At 44.8% G+C, this 18,637-nt stretch overlaps 2 protein-coding genes across 2 annotated transcripts; both read left to right on the forward strand.

Annotated features, from left to right (window-relative positions):
- Positions 1-10,035: 10,035 nt before the first annotated feature.
- Positions 10,036-11,388, forward strand: BX661DRAFT_95956 (Rec8 like protein-domain-containing protein). The gene has a single exon (XM_051539616.1). It carries the CDS (start codon positions 10,200-10,202, stop codon positions 11,310-11,312), a length of 1,113 nt encoding a protein of 370 aa, XP_051392424.1. The 5' UTR covers positions 10,036-10,199; the 3' UTR covers positions 11,313-11,388.
- Positions 11,389-14,140: 2,752 nt separating this feature from the next.
- On the forward strand, positions 14,141-15,062 carry BX661DRAFT_142309 (SCP2 sterol-binding domain-containing protein; the record flags this gene model as incomplete). The annotated part of the gene is made up of 2 exons (XM_051532937.1): positions 14,141-14,242; positions 14,751-15,062. Coding segments are annotated over 2 exons (414 nt in total), but the record flags the coding sequence as incomplete, so codon positions are not given.
- Positions 15,063-18,637: the final 3,575 nt, after the last annotated feature.

Here is an 18,637-nt window from a genome sequence, read left to right on the forward strand (position 1 = left end):
CCACAACAGCCTTGTGATTAGCTTTAGACTGTCAGTGCCTGAGTAAGGCTTGCAAGCCTACCATCCGGTCTTTTATCAAAACGCACAAACATGAATAAACCACAGTGAATTGGGATTGGCTGAGTGGGCGAGAAGTAAATCAAAATATATAATGGTTGCAACTGTAATTTTCCATTTCTTGGTGGTATTATATGATTGGTCTACTCAATGTGGTCCCTATCACAACACTTCTGACCCGGAGCTGACAAGGATCTTTACTGGCGCTCATTCGAGTCCGCCCGATTAGTATACCATGGAAATAGTAGCGTTCATTCGGATTTGAAATAGGAAACTCCCATATAACGGCGCGCTAGCGCCCATTCCCTCTCATTCCCACTTGACTATATTTTAGTAGCTTTCATTCCATATAAACAAAAGCACCTCTAGAGCCACATTCTGAGCTCGACACTCAACTGTGTAGCGATGTATGTATTTGTTGTTTTATTGTTGCTGCCTGTGGCCAGAAGTTCACACAAACACGTTTTATTTTTATTTTTATAACACACATATATATATTTCTACAAATATTCCAGGCTCACTTTGGGCTAATCACTGACCCGCGCATCTCTTGGTAAAAAAGGTGGCAGACCACATATATTACCACTGTACTGTTGTCGATCAACACAAATAAAAGTATTTTTTTGCGAGTGTAAACAAATGCCAACCAATTGTCACTTTTTTAGCACGTAGTCCATATGTTGTGAGATTGTCTTGCAGATTCGGTAATTTCGCTTTGCGCCATATAACCTTGAATTTTGCATGTAAGTATATGCTTGTCAATTGCCGTGGTGCTTAACTGTGGCCCAGAAGACATACATATTACACGATGTTACGATGTGGCTGAATCATGTCGCTCAGCCCGGCGATCTCGGATTGCTCACGCATGTTTGGCAAGCAAATGTATTTTTAAATGCGTGGCTTATTGGCATGCTTATAAAAATAAACGCCAAACGCCAAACATACCAAACTTCAACTAATAGCATGCATGTGCAATTGTATAAATATTATCATTTTCACAATAATGACACAACGCAGCTTTAGCAGCATACGCATATAAAAACAATGAAAACCAACCGACCAGGCGGCGACAGGTCAATCATACGTTGGGCAATCGTCTTCTTTTTGGTGCATCGATTCACTATATCCGAATGTGCTGGAAGACTGTGCGTCATTATCGGCAAAAAATGGCAATTCGGCATGGGCGCGTGATTGAAATATTTGCGTGGCAGTTGAAGATCCAGTACTATTTGTCTGTAGGTGCCTTTTCTTCTACCACTTAGATTTTAAATCAGAAAGCGCGCGTTATCAGTTTACTAGCTCAGCCGTTTTAAATTAGAGGGAAAAACGCAGCGCATCTGTTTGAAAATCAAGGCTGATCAGCTTTGAACGCTGCGATTAGGTTCGAGGGAAAACTTAATGTGTGATTTATGCAAGCCATACATGTTATTTTGTTGCATATTGTATGCATTTTTGTGTGATTGGTTTCAGATTGTAGTCGAAAAATACTGTTGGAAACAAATATCAATAGTAGGGTTTTTAAAAACAATAGAAAGTAGTTTTTCTTGTAGTTCCATGATGCGTCATTTACACGCCCCTTTGTCAACACACCACATTTGTACACATCATGGGCGTGAATGTATAAATTTGGGGGTTTATATTGTTGTGTTATTGGAGTCAGTATGGTGGCAATTATAAATGGTTTCAAACGTGCAAAATAAAGAGCCCTCACTCCGATTATGCATGAAATGTTGAAAACTAAGAGTAAGGGAAAGCAAAAACAAAAAATTCTTCAGCATATTTCCACACTATTATGTTCAAATTGAAGTCGACGTTGTGCTTTGAGCTGGTACAGCCAGAGGCATAATGTCCTAGGCTGAGATAACATCTAAGAGATGGTTTATTTTAGGCAGCACATGTGGAGCATATTTCACTTCACAGCTAGGCTGGTCAATGCAGCGATTGCTGCTCAAATGGAGAATTAAAAATAAGGAAATAACTTTTTTGTAGGATTGCTCCTCGCAAGTACATCAACACCAAATGCAGAAGAGGGAGGTTGCGCATGAGTAGAGTGTGGGAGCGCAGGTATTGCGCGCGCCCAAGCCCAAATGTTTACATTTCCTGTGCAACGCTGCGACCATTGAAAAATATGTTGGGGGTGAGGGATGCAGAAAAATGCTAGAAAATCCATTGCATGTAAGTTGAGAGGTAATTGAATTGAATCGAACCCAGCTGAACTGAACAAAGGAAATGAACAGGTAAATACTAGGCCAACTTGAATCACGGAGACTCCGACTTGGCCGCCCGCAGCCAACAACCCGAAAAAGAAATGTCTGCTCGCAGAGAACTTGTCCGAGTCATCATTAAGGCCGATTACGTGTTATTTTTCCACTCGGTCTCAATTGTTCGTCGGTGCAAAGTTAAAAAATTGGGCGCAGGCACAAATGGTTGTCGTACTTATGCGCTTGTCTTTTTTGGGCAAATAAGATCTGCGCTCGCGCCCTCACCCGCCATTGTAGCCACACTCTGACAATGGTGCTTGTGGGGAATTCTATTATGGCAAAATGGAGCATGAGTAGGCCAAGTTGCAAAATTGCTGGAATGTGACGTTTGATTGCTGCTGTGGGTCGATCTGCACTCTTGTCCAGACAACAACATAGAAAATAAGGCAAAGGGAGAGGCGTCGCGAAATAAAAAAGAGGGCATTGCGTGCCGGGAAAGGGCCGGGGGGTGGGGCAGTGGGGAGGGCACTAAGGGTGGTTGATGACAGCAAAGTGAGGGCTTTTGCTTTGTGCTTTGGTGGCTGGCTGTAAAGCTGCCACACTGATGCACCCTAATAGCCTGTGCTGTATTTTCTGTACTCTTTTATTATTATTTTTATCATCAAACCACTTATTGCACAATCCGCCGCCTGTGTTGCCTTCCATTAGCGCATTTTTTTGCACCGAGCTTTGCTGGTAGTCACTCTCTATCCAAGCGCCATGCATGAATAAAAACAACAGAATGTAAGGCCTACAGCTGTTAGCAATCCACGCAAACTTGGCAAATAAAGAAAATTAATTTTCCTACACCTAGATAAACTAAAATAGAAAAAAGGCCGAGTCGCTGCTTGTCCACAAAATGGAATAAATAGCACCATCGTCGGCGGCCAAACATTGCAAATCGCCAAAAACACTTTCTTCCAACGCGAGTTTTGAACTTTATATATTCTTTTAATTTTTTGGCACTTTCTCTAGTGTTTTTCTTTATCCGCTCCCCGCATTCACACTGTCAATACTTGGTCCACCTCTCTTCTTGCGTCACTCTCACACACTATCCGGTCTTGTAATCGTAATCGGTCCCGCAATCGTACTCGCTCTTGCACCCGCACATACCTACAAAAGCAACGCTAAAAGTCAAGTCGTTATCAACTATGCTTACATCGATTCACTCCGGCCCTTCAGTCTTTTCTATCAACCGCGACCACCCGATGCCGCTGTTTGAGGCTGAAGAGGATGATTAACAGCCATCCGGTTTGTTATCAATTTTCTGAGCGTGATCTTGACGCATCTCTGACGCACCCTTTTTCACCACTCACAGCAGCACCAACACAGCATCGGCAGCCGTTGAGACTGAATCTATTAAAATTTAGATCCCGCTGATCTCGACACCACACAAACGGCAGCTCGAAAATACACAGAACATACTTTTATTTAGCAACGATGCTAGCTGCTTGTATTACTAAAGTACAGCCACGCCTGTCACAGCCTCTCCATACTCATCTATTACATACGCACTCCATCACCATCTTGTTAGTCGATAAACCAATATAGCTGCATGTTTTTAATTTTTAATTTTTCAACATCAGTAATACGTTCATACACCAAAGAATGAGGCTACAAATATACTATAACGGACATCCCACAGATTGCATAGCAACCTGACAGGTGTTTAGAAACTAGTGGCAATAGACCATTATGGTTGAAGATATTATCCAGTTCGCTGCTTCTTTTAAAGAGAAAAGCAGGGAGAGATGGATTCTTGTGCACACGTTTGGGCTTGGGGTTTGGCTTGGGCAAGGTCTCGGGTGTTGTTGTAGACTCGGTTTCAGCCAACTCTGACGATGCCTTTTGCGCAGAAACAGGGAGGACGCTCGCTTATAAGCAGGGCATTGAGGATGATGCAAAAGTTCAACACCGCAGCCGTGTTGGGATTCCACTTCCGTCTGCCTGATGGCGCTTTTTCGCCATTTTAGCTTGGTTCCGTTGGGCCTGAAGGTTTGCAAGCAGTTTTCCATTGTGCACTGGAGCAAGCCATGTCATAAAATTTGGCGAGGTTTTTCTACTGCCGGAATTGTATTAGCGCCTATTGCGCTACCTGCTGGTACTGGCTATTTTCTGCTACTGCTGCTGCTGCTTCTACTGCTGCTGCCTTTGCTGCTGCTGCGCGGCCAACTGTCGCGCATTCTCTGTCTGATTTTGTGCTCAATTTTCCCCCGACCAGCCGCTCAGCCTGACAATGCACTTGAGATATCGGGGCTAGAGATTAACGCAGTGCTTCCGATTCCGCTCAGCCAGCTCATTCCACAGCTGCTGCTTCACCTTGTAGGAATTTTTTTGCTTAGACCAGCCCTTTCCTCCTATCCACCGGATGATATCGGCAGACTGTGGGCAAATAGGCATCCATTGGTTGCAACTCTGCTGTGCACTTCCTGTAAAAGATGCGGCGTCAGTGGCAGTTGTGGTTGCACAGAAACGGCTGTGGCTACTGCTGTGATGGTATTGGCAGCAGTGCTTGTTGCGGCTGCGATGAAGTTAGATGCTGCTGCCACCATTGCGCCGTGGTACTTGTGCTTGGGATTCTTCAGACGGGGTCATCAATTTTGTAAAATTTCTCCATCCTGCTCTCACATGCCGGGCAAAACGTTGAGGTGCAATATTCGTCGATCAAATAAACAGTGAATCCCTGACCTATTGGCATCTCTCGCAGCCCCTTGCTACGCATTGGCTCATGGTGACGGACCATTCCTGGGGTCCAATTTCAAGAATAGGGATAGGATCTGACTCAAGATTTTGCGAGTTCGACGTCAGCGTGCTTTCTGTTGACAAAGAAAGGTGGTGGAGCTTGCGGTGCAGGGGGTCAGTTGAGCTGCTGCCGTCGTACTTGCAACTCTTGCCAAGGGTCTAGCATGTTGTAGTAATGTTCTCCCAAAACAAAACTGCCTTTACAGCGCTCAAGGAGGCACTCGACATACAACTTGCAACAAGCGTGCTGGAGCCAGGGTGGTTGAGCGCGTGCTTGGCATCCCCAACAGCATATACCAACCATTTATTTCCGCCTTGGCGAGCTTTGCGGATTAAGCTGAAATACTTTTTTTGCGTTTTCGCGAATCAGCGAAAAACACATTCACGACGCCTTTTAGCTTTATAATTTTTGGTATGTCAGAAAGTCTTCCTCACCCTTTTTGTAATTGCTGTTATATCCCAGACAATAGAACATATCCTGTCGACTGGTATCACAGAGAACTGATTTGTCAAAAATATCGAGCTACTCGGGAGGAGTCTTCTTACTGTGGGGCACACCATTGGCAAGTTTTCTGTCATTGCTGTTGCTGTTGCTGTTGTCGTTGTCGTTGTCGTTGTCATAGATATTGCCATTGCCAGCATCACCAGAACCTTTCTTAGACCATGCAATCCTCTCAGCCTTGATACTCTTCCTCTGTATGTTTGCGGGTGAGTCTAGTAATATGGTAATTGCAACGCCATCAGTACAAATGATCCCACAAACCTGTGCGGTTGTTTGTCATTTTGAGAATCGAGCAAAACCGGCCAAAATAAAGTATCACAAAAGAGGGACCGAATTTCTTCTGGTGACTTGCCTTCAAGGCCCTCAGACGCGGAATCTCAGGAATCTCAATATCCAGGCAAAGGCTATCCTTGTGCAGCGCTCTGAGTCGGCTCTTTATGACGGACAGAATAAACTTTGCAAGAATGGTCTTGTCGATTGTAGTAAACCCCGATACAATAGACGTCCTCATCGGAAAGAGGGAAATTGTCTTCACAATCATGTTGAAATTTAAAGACTAGAACATCTCAACAAAAGCCCCAAAATGGTTTACTGGCTCGGCTACAGAATTATAATTTAGTTCCTTGTCGCCAAAACTGTAGCCCTCAGGGTATGCGCCAAAGAAGCTCTCAATTGGGCGCGCCATCCTGTCGCGGAGAATAGGGTTGGAAATGTGCTTAGTGTCAATCAGCTTGCTGGCTCTGCTGATCGTAGTAGATAGTATATCTCTCTTCATCTTTCCCGCCAGAATTCTGATCTCCTTACTAATGCATTGTTATATTTGTTTTTTGGTATGACCGTCCTCCTTTATAAATGTCTTGTATCGCCGTTCAGTTCCTTTCTTTATGTCAAATGTTATGTCGACCATATGCTTCAACTGCTTGTTAAAGCACTGAGACACATGATATTTATATGGTGCAAGGGTTGTTGTACCCTCGTAATTAGCAACATAGGCCGCGCCAATGAGATGTGGGCACTCAAACTTGATATCCTTGGCGAACGTGTGCCTGTGCTTGTTAACGAGTTTGCCGTTTGCATTTTCAGGTTGTTGCTTCATGGTTTGTTTTATCTCCAAGGCAAAGGGCGATGAAACTCTTCTTAAAACATTGGTTTAAATAGTCGACAATATTAAACCCCTCATTATCTAACTCTTGTAAAAATACATACTGTGCAAGCTCATATATGGCTGTTGTAATATGGTGGACGGTGACGACATGCTCGCGCAGAACTGGTAGAAAGTAGGGACAGTGCATTTTGCAGAGGCCGAGGAGGGCCTCCACACCAATGGGGATAAAAATAAAAAATAAAAAGTTGAATACGTTGATTTGAAAATAGCGTAAAAATGTAAAATGTAAAATATAAAACTGCTAATAATATGTAACTACACGTAATGCTACTGAATGCTTATATATATTTGTATTTAATTTGTAAATTAAATTATTATGTAGATATTTTATTTCTAAACGCATTTTTTAATAATATTTTTAAAAACCAACTTGACTTTTTGCCTTTGTTTTGTTAACAAAAAGTAAAACTAGATAGATTTGCTATTTATAATATAATAATATACATACAGTCAGAATTAATTTTTTTGCACATCTTTCACTTAAAACCAAGCTTTTTAAGTCACAAATAAACATTTCGTGTAAATGCATCTAGGCGTACTTTGTAAAATTTAAGCTTTATAAAAGTGTTAAAAAAACCTGGGTTACAAAAAAAAGTTTTTTTGCACAGCTTCCACACCCTTTCCAAATGTATAACGTCACAAAGGCAAAGCAAAAAGCTGCGTATAGAAAAGGTAGCCCTTTCCGCTCTAGTGCCAAGATATAATAATGGTAAATATAAATATGCTCTGTTTATTTATTTACATATCAGATAAAAATAAAATGGTTTGCCAATTACTGATACCTTAACAGCATTCATGTATATCCTTTACAACGTCAACCAAGTGGTCTTAATTGCATGTGCAGTTGGCTAAGTGACAGATGATGGCCTGCAATGAACTGCTCGCTCATGGTACTGCCGAGGAGTGGCAAGTAGCATTAACTAAAATTGGTGTAGCCCTGCTTCTTTTACAGTTTGTGCACAAACACCATTGCTGCTGTTTTTGTTTCTGATATTGTCGCTGTTGTGACAATAGCCGGCAACAGCAGTTGGTGGTGCTGGCGGGTGCGGTGGTAAAGTGGATGTGGGAAGGGGCTGTGCGCGGCAGGAAATTTTATTTCATTTAATAAGTTATTTTAAAATACAACAAAAATATTAGAAAACAGCAGCAGTACTGAATTTTTTATTAAACTATAAAATTGGTTCTAGGAAAAGAGAAGGATTCTATTCCGGGAGAACAAGATGGTGGTTTAAATTCCCTGCTTAAAAATTCTGACTTTTGCTATAAATCTAGGAATTCCAAAATCCATTTACACCAGTATAATACATATATCTGCTTAGAACCTACACTACCACACAAAGGCAGCTAGAACTCTGTAATCACGTATACACACGGGTAGATAATGACTAAGTGCAGTCTTGCTTAATGGGGCTGCAAGTGGCAGGAAAGTTTTTTGTTTGTTTTTTGTTTGCAAAAAAATGCAAACACAAAGCAGACAACAGGAAAGCAGCAAGTACCCTACTGGATATATATTGACCGGCCAAATGCCATGCGCATTGTCATACTTTGCAATTAGACATGCTCAGCTACTACCTCCACTCTATTTAAACTTTACATCTAACTGCGAATGCCTACGGAATTTGTCCGCTGTACTGTTTTTTATGTGAGCGCAACATATGCAATTCGATTATTTGGGCCGAGATTTTAGAAGCCGAGACGATTGACCAGAAATACAAACAAAACATTATCTATCGCCTTTTAATTTATTTTTAAATATTCAAATCAATTTATTCCACTCGCATTCATATTACACGTGAGCATTTTAACATATGCATGGCGTATGTAGAATAAAGAGTAATGGAAGCAAGGAGTTGAAAAAATAAAATTCAAGTTTGATGCGTAAAGCGAAAAGCTTAAAATCCGCAAGTCAAAACCCCCGACAAAGGAGCATCCACCGTTAAATTTTATTAAATAATGCAAACCAAACATCACCATGCACACAAACTGCTTTAATTAATCTATGTGGCAATTGTCAAGAATAAAGATATGTATGCAGAGAGCACGCTGCATACACTCGCTCATTCATTTATTAATTATTCGTATTGCATCTTCCTTAAATTAATAATAAATACATTAAACTGAAAAATGAAATAATGAAATTGAGCAGTGAACAATGAACAGTGAAATTTAACAATAAACAATAAATACACTGACATAGATGCAAATATGTACACACCTACATCACATAAAATTACTCGTTTTTCTTCAACGCATTGCAACTTGGCTGTGTGTGCAATTTTCATATTTTACTTGTGTTTATGTCTGTTATTTAATGCACATCAGGAGACAATGCCTATTAAGCATCATCTCGTGCTTTTCACTACATCAGCTGTCTTGTCTTGTCTTGTCTTCTCATTGCAACCCAGTTTGAAATTCCAAATTGCAGCATGCGTACCAAAGCCTCAAACTTAGCAGGGCAAACGGCTTGTTTTATTTGGGCAGTGCAAATATACAAAGTGTATTCATTCGCCTAATCGGGTCACACCAAGCGGAAAGTAAAACATCAATTTTATAGTTTGAAAATAATTTGTTTAATTTTGGCGCACTGTGTGTACTGTTATTACAATTACAATTTTAATTCCAAGAGCTAAAAAGTGTGGAAAACGCAATATCTTACAAACCTCATATCTACTGCATAGATGCACTGCGACCAATCATTTTCTGTCGTCAGCACCAGCTCATTTTCTGGTGTTCTTGTACATATGCACACGCATGGATGCAGAACCGGCATTTATTAAAATTTTGCTTATTGGCATTTGTCATTTGTTATTGTTCTGTATTGAAAAGTACAACACGACCAATAATAATTTCAATTGAAAACTTAAAAAAGGGCTATCTTTATTGCTTATTTTGTCAGTGTCTGCCTGCCTGGCTGCTTGTCTGCACGGCAGAACACAGCAAAGCACACCGCAGAGCTTGTGTGCATGCGTACGTGCGGCCAGCCAGTATATAGCATTTCACGTGATCCAAATTTATCTGACATTCCATTGGCTGCCAGGCCATAGAGACCTGTTTGCGCGCGTTTTGCTCGCCGCACGCGTCAAGCAAAATAAGAGCAAAATGTGCGAGGACGCGTTCAGTCCCAAAAATGCATCCTACTTGAAGCTGGGCCCGACTGCGGGTTGACTCTGGAATTTCTCTTCACCTCCACTTTTCAAAACCTACTTTTTGGCGAATTGCGAAGCACAAGCTAGAATCACTCTTTTCTTTTGCTCATTATTTATTTGTCTTTGAGCCCACTCGATTCTGGATTCACACTTGAGCTCAGTCCTGTCAAGCCTCTTCGAGTTAAAAGTGCCCTGCAGGAGCGCAAATTGAAGTACCAAAGCTAATATTACCACACACTAAAAGCGCATCGGAAGCGTACCAGCAGAGCTTTGTCTCATTTTTTACTTGCACATACACGGCCCGCGAACTGCACCTTGTTGCTATTGGACGCAGCGTTTGATAATCCATGTTTTACGCTGAGGCCATACTTTCTAAGAAGGGGCCGTTGGCCAAAGTGTGGCTAGCCTCCCACCTGGAGCGCAAGCTCACAAAGGCACAGCTGCTGCAGGCCAGTATTCCAAGCTCGGTTGGCGCAATCATAGGTCAGGACCAAGGTCCACCCCTGGCGCTGCGGCTGTCAGGGCAGTTGTTGTTGGGCGTGGCGCGCATATACGCGCGCAAGGCGCGGTACCTGTTGGAGGACTGCAACGAGGCCCTGATCCGGATCAAAATGGCATTCAGGCCCGGTGCCGCCGACATTACATCCGACGCGATGGTGGCCACACACAACGCAATTACGCTTCCCGAGGCGCTGACCGAATTTGACGTGCTGCTCCCGTCCTCGACGCGTATGCTCGGCACAGACGGAATTGGCGCGGGCGCATCAGCCCTGAACACATCGCGCATCCAGGACATCACGCTGGCCGAGCAGTCGTTTGACATATCGATGGTCGCGCGCGGGATCGGCTCGGCGAACGACCTGGATCTTGGCGAGGAGGACCTTTTGGGTCGTGACGACGACTTCAGGCTTGACCTGGACGACGACTTTGTTTTCTCGCCGCCTGGGCAGCAGCCTGCCACGCCAGGCGCCCGGCTCAACACTAGCGCGTTTGAGCCCGAGCTTGGCCGCGATGCCATGCTGGGTCTTGACGAGAGCACGTTTGGCATGCAGTCGGACCTTCTCTCGCCACTCAGAAGCAAAATTGGCGGTCAAGGCCAACTGAGCGAGCCGATGGACATCACAAGAGAGGATTTGGGCGCTGGAATAAGAGATGGCGAGGAGTGGCACTTTGGGGGCGACAACGACGCCTTGGAAATGGCCAGTGGACTTGGTGATGTCTCAATGGTCCCTAGCACGCAGGAGGCTGCTCTGCAAGCGGCCGAGGCCGAGGTCCTTGTAGCCGGCGCGCATCCAGAGCGTCTCAGCAAGAGGCGTCGCCTGAACTTGTCCGACCTGGTTGCCAATGAGGCCACCTCACTTTCCCCCGACGAGATTCGAGGCCGCTTGCACGACTGCTCAGACATTGTCCGCGTGCCAACCTATTTACCGCCGACCAAGGCCGCAGGCTGGAGGACATGAGCTCGCTATCCGTTGCAATGCGGTTTTTGGACACTGCTGGTAGTGGCAGTGACAATGCGCCATTTGCGGCGTTGTTTGCGCCGCCGAGTGGGCATAGCTTCGATGCGGATGCCAATGCTGCACTGCGCCTCGATGAGATGGATGCTAGTATATTAGCGCTGCCGACAACGCTGACAGTATTTACATGGACGCCGAGAGTCTCTTGTTCCCGAGTACGCGAGCGACGATGACGGATTCAGGTTGGAATATGGCAGTGATGGCAGAGACAATGACCGAGACAGCGACAAGGAGGTCACATTCGGCACTAGCGCCAATATGGCCGCGCAGCAGCCGTATACTGAGCAGCTGCTGGCCAACAATTCGTTTGAACAGCTGAAGAGGATGGAAGAAGAGAGCTTCCAGCGCGAGGCTGAAGCGCAGCGAGGCAGCAGCGTTGGCATCAGCCTATTTGATGCGCCTCCAGTCGGCAGTGAGACGGGCAAGACTGGAGAGACCAGCGAGATCAGCGACGCCAGGAACAGTAAGAGCACCATTTGCGCGATCCACATTCTGGACACGGCCTGTAGGGCGGAGGGCATTGTGACTTCTGACGCCGCCGCACCCGCAGCTGCACTCTCATACATGGGTGTCACCAAGGGCGTGCGGCGCAAAGACGCCGTCAAGTGTTCTTCGAGCTGCTAGTGCTTAAAACAAACGACTTTATCGATGTTGCGCAGCCGCGCCATTTGAAGACATTATGATTGCACCCCGCGCCAAGCTCCAGCGCGCGGCTGATGCCATCAACACCAGCGGCGGCTTGTTGCCAGCCATATTGCACTTTAAGTTCCGAGCCTGCCAAAATCAAGCAACAATCTCAGATCTGCTCAGAATCAACGGCTCATTTTTCCTTTCGCCTCTTCGGATCATTTTTTATTGCAGTGGTTATTCAAGCCTTGTTACAAATTTGTGTTTGTTCCATGTTTTTTCACATCCTGTTTTCTTTTTCTTTTATCTAATTTTCCATGTTCATTTTTTTTTACCTGCCACTCATTGCACGCAAATCCAACGAGTGAAACATTTTATCTTTTCTTACAGCATATTTCTTGTTTACAGCCAGCCCTCGCCTTTACACAGTGCATAATGCAGAGGCATTGCATTTCAAAGTTCGTCTTGCAGGTGGCGAGACTTGGATTCCAGAATCAGCAGCAGCACGCGCTTTTCACAACCGCGCCAGTGGCATGTTCAATGGCTGGAAAGTCGGTTTTGCACCGGATCAGCCCAAAGCAGCCAAAGGACAAGTCGTGGCTGGAGCAGAAGCTTCATGAGGAGAACAAAACGTCCCAGCTAACCCGCGGAAAACAGGGGCCAACGCAGGTGCAAAAAGCGCGGCGGGTTTGTGAAAATCGACAAGTCTCCTGGCGGCGGCAAGGACCATCAGCCAGCCGACGGCAGCGGCGATGCAGCTGTCACACTGACGCCAAAGGCACTGCAGGCCAAGGACAAATGGCAGCAGACCAGCGCTGCAAAGGAGCGGCTGCATGAGAGCTGAAGGACTCATCCCTGGCTGGGTGGCAGCGGCGCAAGATCGAGCTCAAACTCAAGCACGGCGGCGACCAATGGGACCCAACGAAGAAAATAGCCGCGTCCAGCATGGAAAAGATCCGCTTGCTCAATGCCGAGTTCCCAGAGGTATGGACCATGCAGCGGCTGTCGGAGCAGTTTAAGGTGTCGCAGGAGACGATCAGGCGCATCCTAAAGTCAAAGTTCCGCCCGTCCGACGAGCACATCGAGAAGCGGGAGCAGAACGCAAGGACCAGCTTAGCACCTTCAAGCAGGAGACGCGCATGGCTGAGCGAGACGGTGGATTTAAAGGTCTGAGGCAAGTGGGGCCCGAGGACGTTTGAGCGGTCCATAAGGTCTGAGGAAAATAGAACGCCAAGGAAGTTTGAGCGGTCCGTAAGGTCTGAGGCAAATGGAACATCGAGGAATTTTGAGCGTACTGAAAGGTCCGAGACGTACAGAACAAGGCTTCGAGCGCAGCCGAGAGAACACCGAGGACTTTCGAGCCACCAGAGGGTCCAAGAGATCTGATGAGCGGTGACTGCTGTGCTGAGTCGGACACCGCATTTAGAATTTCCCATTTTTGTATTCATCACAATCGTCTTCAATATTTAGCCTGTCTCCCACCGTTTTACTTTTGGGCAGCTGGTCTGCGGAGCCTTAGCCTCTGTCTATCCAATGTACCCATTTACTCTCTGGATCCTATTTATCCAGACCACCACAGTATAGGAGGTTGGTACGCCGAGGCATGTTGCCACGTTGCCACAAGTCCTTCTGCGCTTTTTCTCAAATAGCACGTGTTGGTGCCTTTATCACTGCTTGTATTCTGCGAGTCGCCGCCCAACCAGGCATGTGAAAAGGGCAGGTCTGCCTTTTCTTTCACACGTGCATCTTTTGCAGCATTTGTTTTTTTACGAGCCTTGCTGCGACAAGGGCGCGCGGACGCATGGGTGGAATGGGGGTTCAGTCGCAAATCAAGCCCCGCTTTCAAGCTCTGCTGCCTTGCCCCAATTGAATATTGCGCACTGCAAGCGCCTCCTTTGTCTTTGCAATATAAAGCGCTCAGCCGTCAGAGCCAGCGGGCCCGACATTCCCTCCTTTCTTCTTTTCAACGCTGCCATTACTACATTGTTAATTTTATTCTCCCCTTTTTGCTTTATACACTGCACACTGCACACTGCACACTTCATTTGGCATCAACACATAAACACAGCGACAATGTCAGTCGAAGGGTTTATTTTCAGCGCCGCCTTTGACCAGCTAACCAGCGTTCTCACGACACTCTCCGCGAAGACCGCAAGAATGAAGTGAACAAAACCAAGGCAGTGTATGCATTCGAAGTGACCAACACCCAGGGCAAGAAGCATTATTTTGTTATTGATTTGAAGCATGTCGGAAAGGTCACCAATGCCGCAACCGAGGCCGATGCCGCCAAGGGCCAGCCCAAGCCTGACATCACTATAATCATCACCGACGACAACCTTGTCAGGATAATCGAGGGTAAGACCACCGCTGCTGCCGAGTTTATGAGCGGCAAGGTCAAAATCAAGGGCAACATGATGCTCGGGATGAAGCTCGAACCCACGCTCAAGCGCTTCAAGAAGCTGGCCGAGAATATTGCTGCGCTGCCCCTGCCCCTGCCGATGTCACTAAGCCTGTAGCAGTTTCTGCCGCTGCTGATGCTGCCCCTTCTTCTTCTGATGCTGACGTTACCGGCTCCCCCTCGGCCAAAGACCTTGTAGTCAAAGGATACGAGGGCAGTCTGATCATCGCTCAAATACTTAATGCATTTGCTGGGACGCTGCCAAGCGCGAGGCGACTCTCAAAACCACCAACGCAGTCTTCCAGATCGACCTCAATGGGCCCGAGGGCATCAAGTCGTGGGTTCTCAATCTTAAGCCTGGAACAAGTGCCACAGATATTGTTCTTTCTGGGACTGCTGCTGATAACAAAAAGACAGCTGGTGTCACCTTGATCCTCAAAGATTCTGACTTTGTCGACCTGGCTTCAGGAAAGCTCACAGGGCAGGGTGCCTTCATGTCGGGCAAGCTTAAGTCCAAGGGCAACGTGATGCTGGCGCTCAAGCTGGAGTCTGTTCTCAAGGCCGCCAAGGGACCTGCGCCAAGCTCTAGAAAATCAATAGCTTACCATATCCCTTTAATTCCAATCTCAAAGCCAACTGCAATAATAATAATAATAACCGCACAGTAGTGCTATTTGATAGAGCTGCTATTGTCATTGCCAGTCCTGGCGTGCGTGTGGTGCAGCGTAGGTGCCTTTAAAGGCCAGTATGCATATATACATTGTGCATGCCTCAGGCATGCCAATAAGGCAGGGTGTTGCATTTGCTCACATTTAGCAGCTGGCAGACATGGTCACGCTTTGCAAATATAGCTTTCCCCCTTATTCCTTTGGCCGATCGGCAGTGTAAAAAGTGACAATAGTATTCCATGCCGGTTCGTTTTTCACTCTACCCCAACTGACTGTATTCATAGGCCAGGATATAATAAAATTCCTCCCGAGTACATGGTATCTTTAGACAATAAACCGCGGTACTTTTTGAAATGTGCTAAACAATAAAACTGCAATTTATGACGAGCCATTGCAACTCGGGGGCATTGCAAGTGCAGAAAACCAACTATCAGCGTCAGTTCTGATGACGCCAAACTACATTTATTTGTGCTGTTGAGTGCCAGTGTACAGCAGTGAAAATTGTTTTCTAATCGGCTGATACACTATGCAGACTTTGAAATGTTGGGATGCATGTCTGGCACGCGGGACTTTAGATCAGAGGATTGGGACGTTACAGCTCAGTCGAATAGGTGCTGCGCAGCATGTTAAAGTCTTGTGTTTGCGCTGACTTGCTCGCCAACTAGAAAAATGAGCACATGTTGGAATTAATGTTTTTGTTTGATATTATTGTACAACAGGACATTGGTGGTGCATATAGAGGAATAATGACACAAATGCAATGTTAGTAGGAGTGGTGAGAGCGGGAGTGTCGTTTTTTCCTTAAAATATATGCTTTACCAAGAAGTGGAAAGCGCACGACACCCGCACCCACCGCCTCGCACTGCAAAGTGTGCATGGCCAAACACACCAAAACGTGAAAATGCAAAAAAAAGTATAATAATGCACTGAAAATTCAATATCTACAAGTGAAAGCTCAAATTCTTGGATAATAAAAAGCACACTTTTTAAGCTCAATTATTATTTTCTATTATTCAGTGGTTTCTTTTAAATCATGATGATATCGACTTGTAAAATGAGAGAAATAAATAAAAAGTAAAATTAAAGAATGCATGACATACAAGCAAAGTCGGGCAAAGAATGGCTGCATGCTGCGTACCCTTTCTCTCCTTTTACCTTTTAAAATTAATTTTAAAAAAGCACAATAAACCCTTTAAATAAGAGAATAGAAATAGAAATTTTGTCTATTCAATTAACTTAAAGGCGCCTGTTTCCGAAAATAAAATAGCCAAGAAAAAAATGAGTGAGGGAAATGGCAGAGGGTACCATCTCAAGCATGTGCAATTCCTTAGTCGTTTATTATTTACTCACATTTGCCACCCCCTCCATGTCCATTGTTTTTTATATTTCCAGCAGATGTCTCACGAGGTACCTTGTAAAAAGAATAAAAATGGCAAAAAGACAGAATAAACAATGCTTTAAATGAACACGCTGGCTTTACTTGCTCTTGGAGCTTGGCGTAAGAGATTCCTCGTTAATGATAGGTGACTAAACGCTGAAAAATAATTGTCAATTCTACTCCTCATCTTGCTAGTATTCCTGCCAAAAGTGGGCCTATGAATGTTATAAAAAGTGCATCTCTGGCGTTGAGACATTTTCCTTCATTCACATTTCATTTCAACTCAATTTTAAATATCCAGTCCTGCATTTTATTTTCTATTTTCTGGTATCTTTTTTGCATTTATAAGTCGCATTCTATTAGTCATATTGTAATCACCTATCTATCAAGCAAGCCAACAAGCCAGCACACATCCGTAATATCCACAATGAGTTGGAGAGTCTGCAACACCAACAACACCAACCCTGGATACTACAACATCCAGGTTCCAACCTATGCCGGCCAATACCATTACACCATTTCCGGGTGTGCTCCAGTGGTTGCGTGCACGGAGCCTAAGAGGAGGGCTTACAAAGAGCTGAACAATAGCAACGACCGCATTTACAAGCCGTGCACAGAACTTTTTGCAGCGTACAAGGCGGCGGTAAGGAGGAGGACGATGCTAATTTTGCCAAGTACCATATGACTAAGGACCAATACATTGGGTATCTTCGCGACCACGCCTGAGCACCGAAAACTTGTCCAATGTAGAAAAGCCCAACGTGAGCCACTGCAGCATGTCCCACGACGATAACGGAAACCATATAGTTTATAGCATGCACTACAGCAACTATGGTTGCCACAACCATTACGGCCATCGTGGTGGCTATCATGGCTGCTTCCACTAAGCAGCGCTAACATAGCCCAACCAATGGCAAGTGTATATATATTTGCTTGACCAGATGGTGAGTCTGCTGTAATCTTAAGTTCGCAGTGAGAAATATTTTTGTTCCACCACAAAAAGGCATTGCGCGGTTTATACATTACTCATTACTATTGCTCATTACCCATCTTTTTCATTTTCATATATGATTACAAATATGTTTTTATACCAATTGTTATTGTCATCGCCAGAAATATGAACATGCATGCGCCTGCAAAATGAAATGCTTTGCATATCGCGTCAACTAAATAAAGAAAAAGAAAATCACCTGCTAGACGCAGCTAGCAGAAATGCATCCCTATACATATTTTGCTTATTTAATTGGTTATTCCAGCTTAAATCAGGGCATTTTCTACAAGATGTGCTTTGTTAGGAGAAATACAATTTAGTGAAAGCCTCCCATCTCAAGAATTCTGCTGACAACATTTTTGTGTGCACAGCCGCAGTTTTCTCCCAACAGTCACACATCGGCCATGCGACCTGGTGACCAAACCTAGCGCGGGGGGGTTTTAAAAAAATCGGCGACAAGCGCATGAATTATGCCAATTGGCTGTAATTGTGCGCGTAGGCCACCCGGGATTTGAGGTACAATACAAGTGCAATGATTATGCAAATATCATAATTATATTGTAATTAATCGATCATTGTATTGTGATTTGGAACTCGATTTAAAACTCGTTTTTACGTGTGTTGGTGTTTTTATTTGCGCCATTGCGGATCCAGCGGTCATTTTTGCTAGAGCAAAAAGCGCGCTTGCTTTTATCCGGCGAATGAGAATATGTATAACAATATTCAACCTCAGATCTCTGTCATATATATTACATTAAGGGGAAGGCAATATGCACATGCTTGTATTTCCCCTTTCCTTTCCATTTTTCTCTTTGTAAGAAAGATGCATGAGTGGCATTTGGGGCCAGTGAAGCGCATGCGGCAGCAGCAGCAGTGAGTGTCTGGACACAAAAAAATATGCCAGTGTCTTTTTGGATATGAACGCGCAAGGTAGAGTGTAGTTGCCCAAAATGCGCTCACCCCCACACGGTGTTTTGTTTGGGGGTGACACACAGCCCATTCACCTCAAGACTCAGTATTCCGATACAGCTAGCGCCTTGTAAGGGTGATTTCATACCAGATATACAAGCGGAGTGGTGCGTATGGGAGATCTCTGGCAATCGCAATCCCAATCGCAATCCCTCGTAAAGCAGAAGCCCACAACCGAAATAAAATACTTTAGACCCGGAAAAATACGCATGAGCACGTTTATTTGGCGCAATTGGT

The sequence above is a fragment of the Kickxella alabastrina genome, assembly GCF_025024165.1.
Source record: "Kickxella alabastrina strain RSA 675 chromosome Unknown BX661scaffold_8, whole genome shotgun sequence".
Lineage (NCBI taxonomy): Eukaryota > Fungi > Kickxellomycota > Kickxellomycetes > Kickxellales > Kickxellaceae > Kickxella > Kickxella alabastrina.

Coding starts and splice junctions, on each gene's coding strand:
- BX661DRAFT_95956 (XM_051539616.1), top strand. CDS start 10,200: ATGTTTTACGCTGAGGCCATACTTTCTAAGAAGGGGCCGTTGGCCAAA.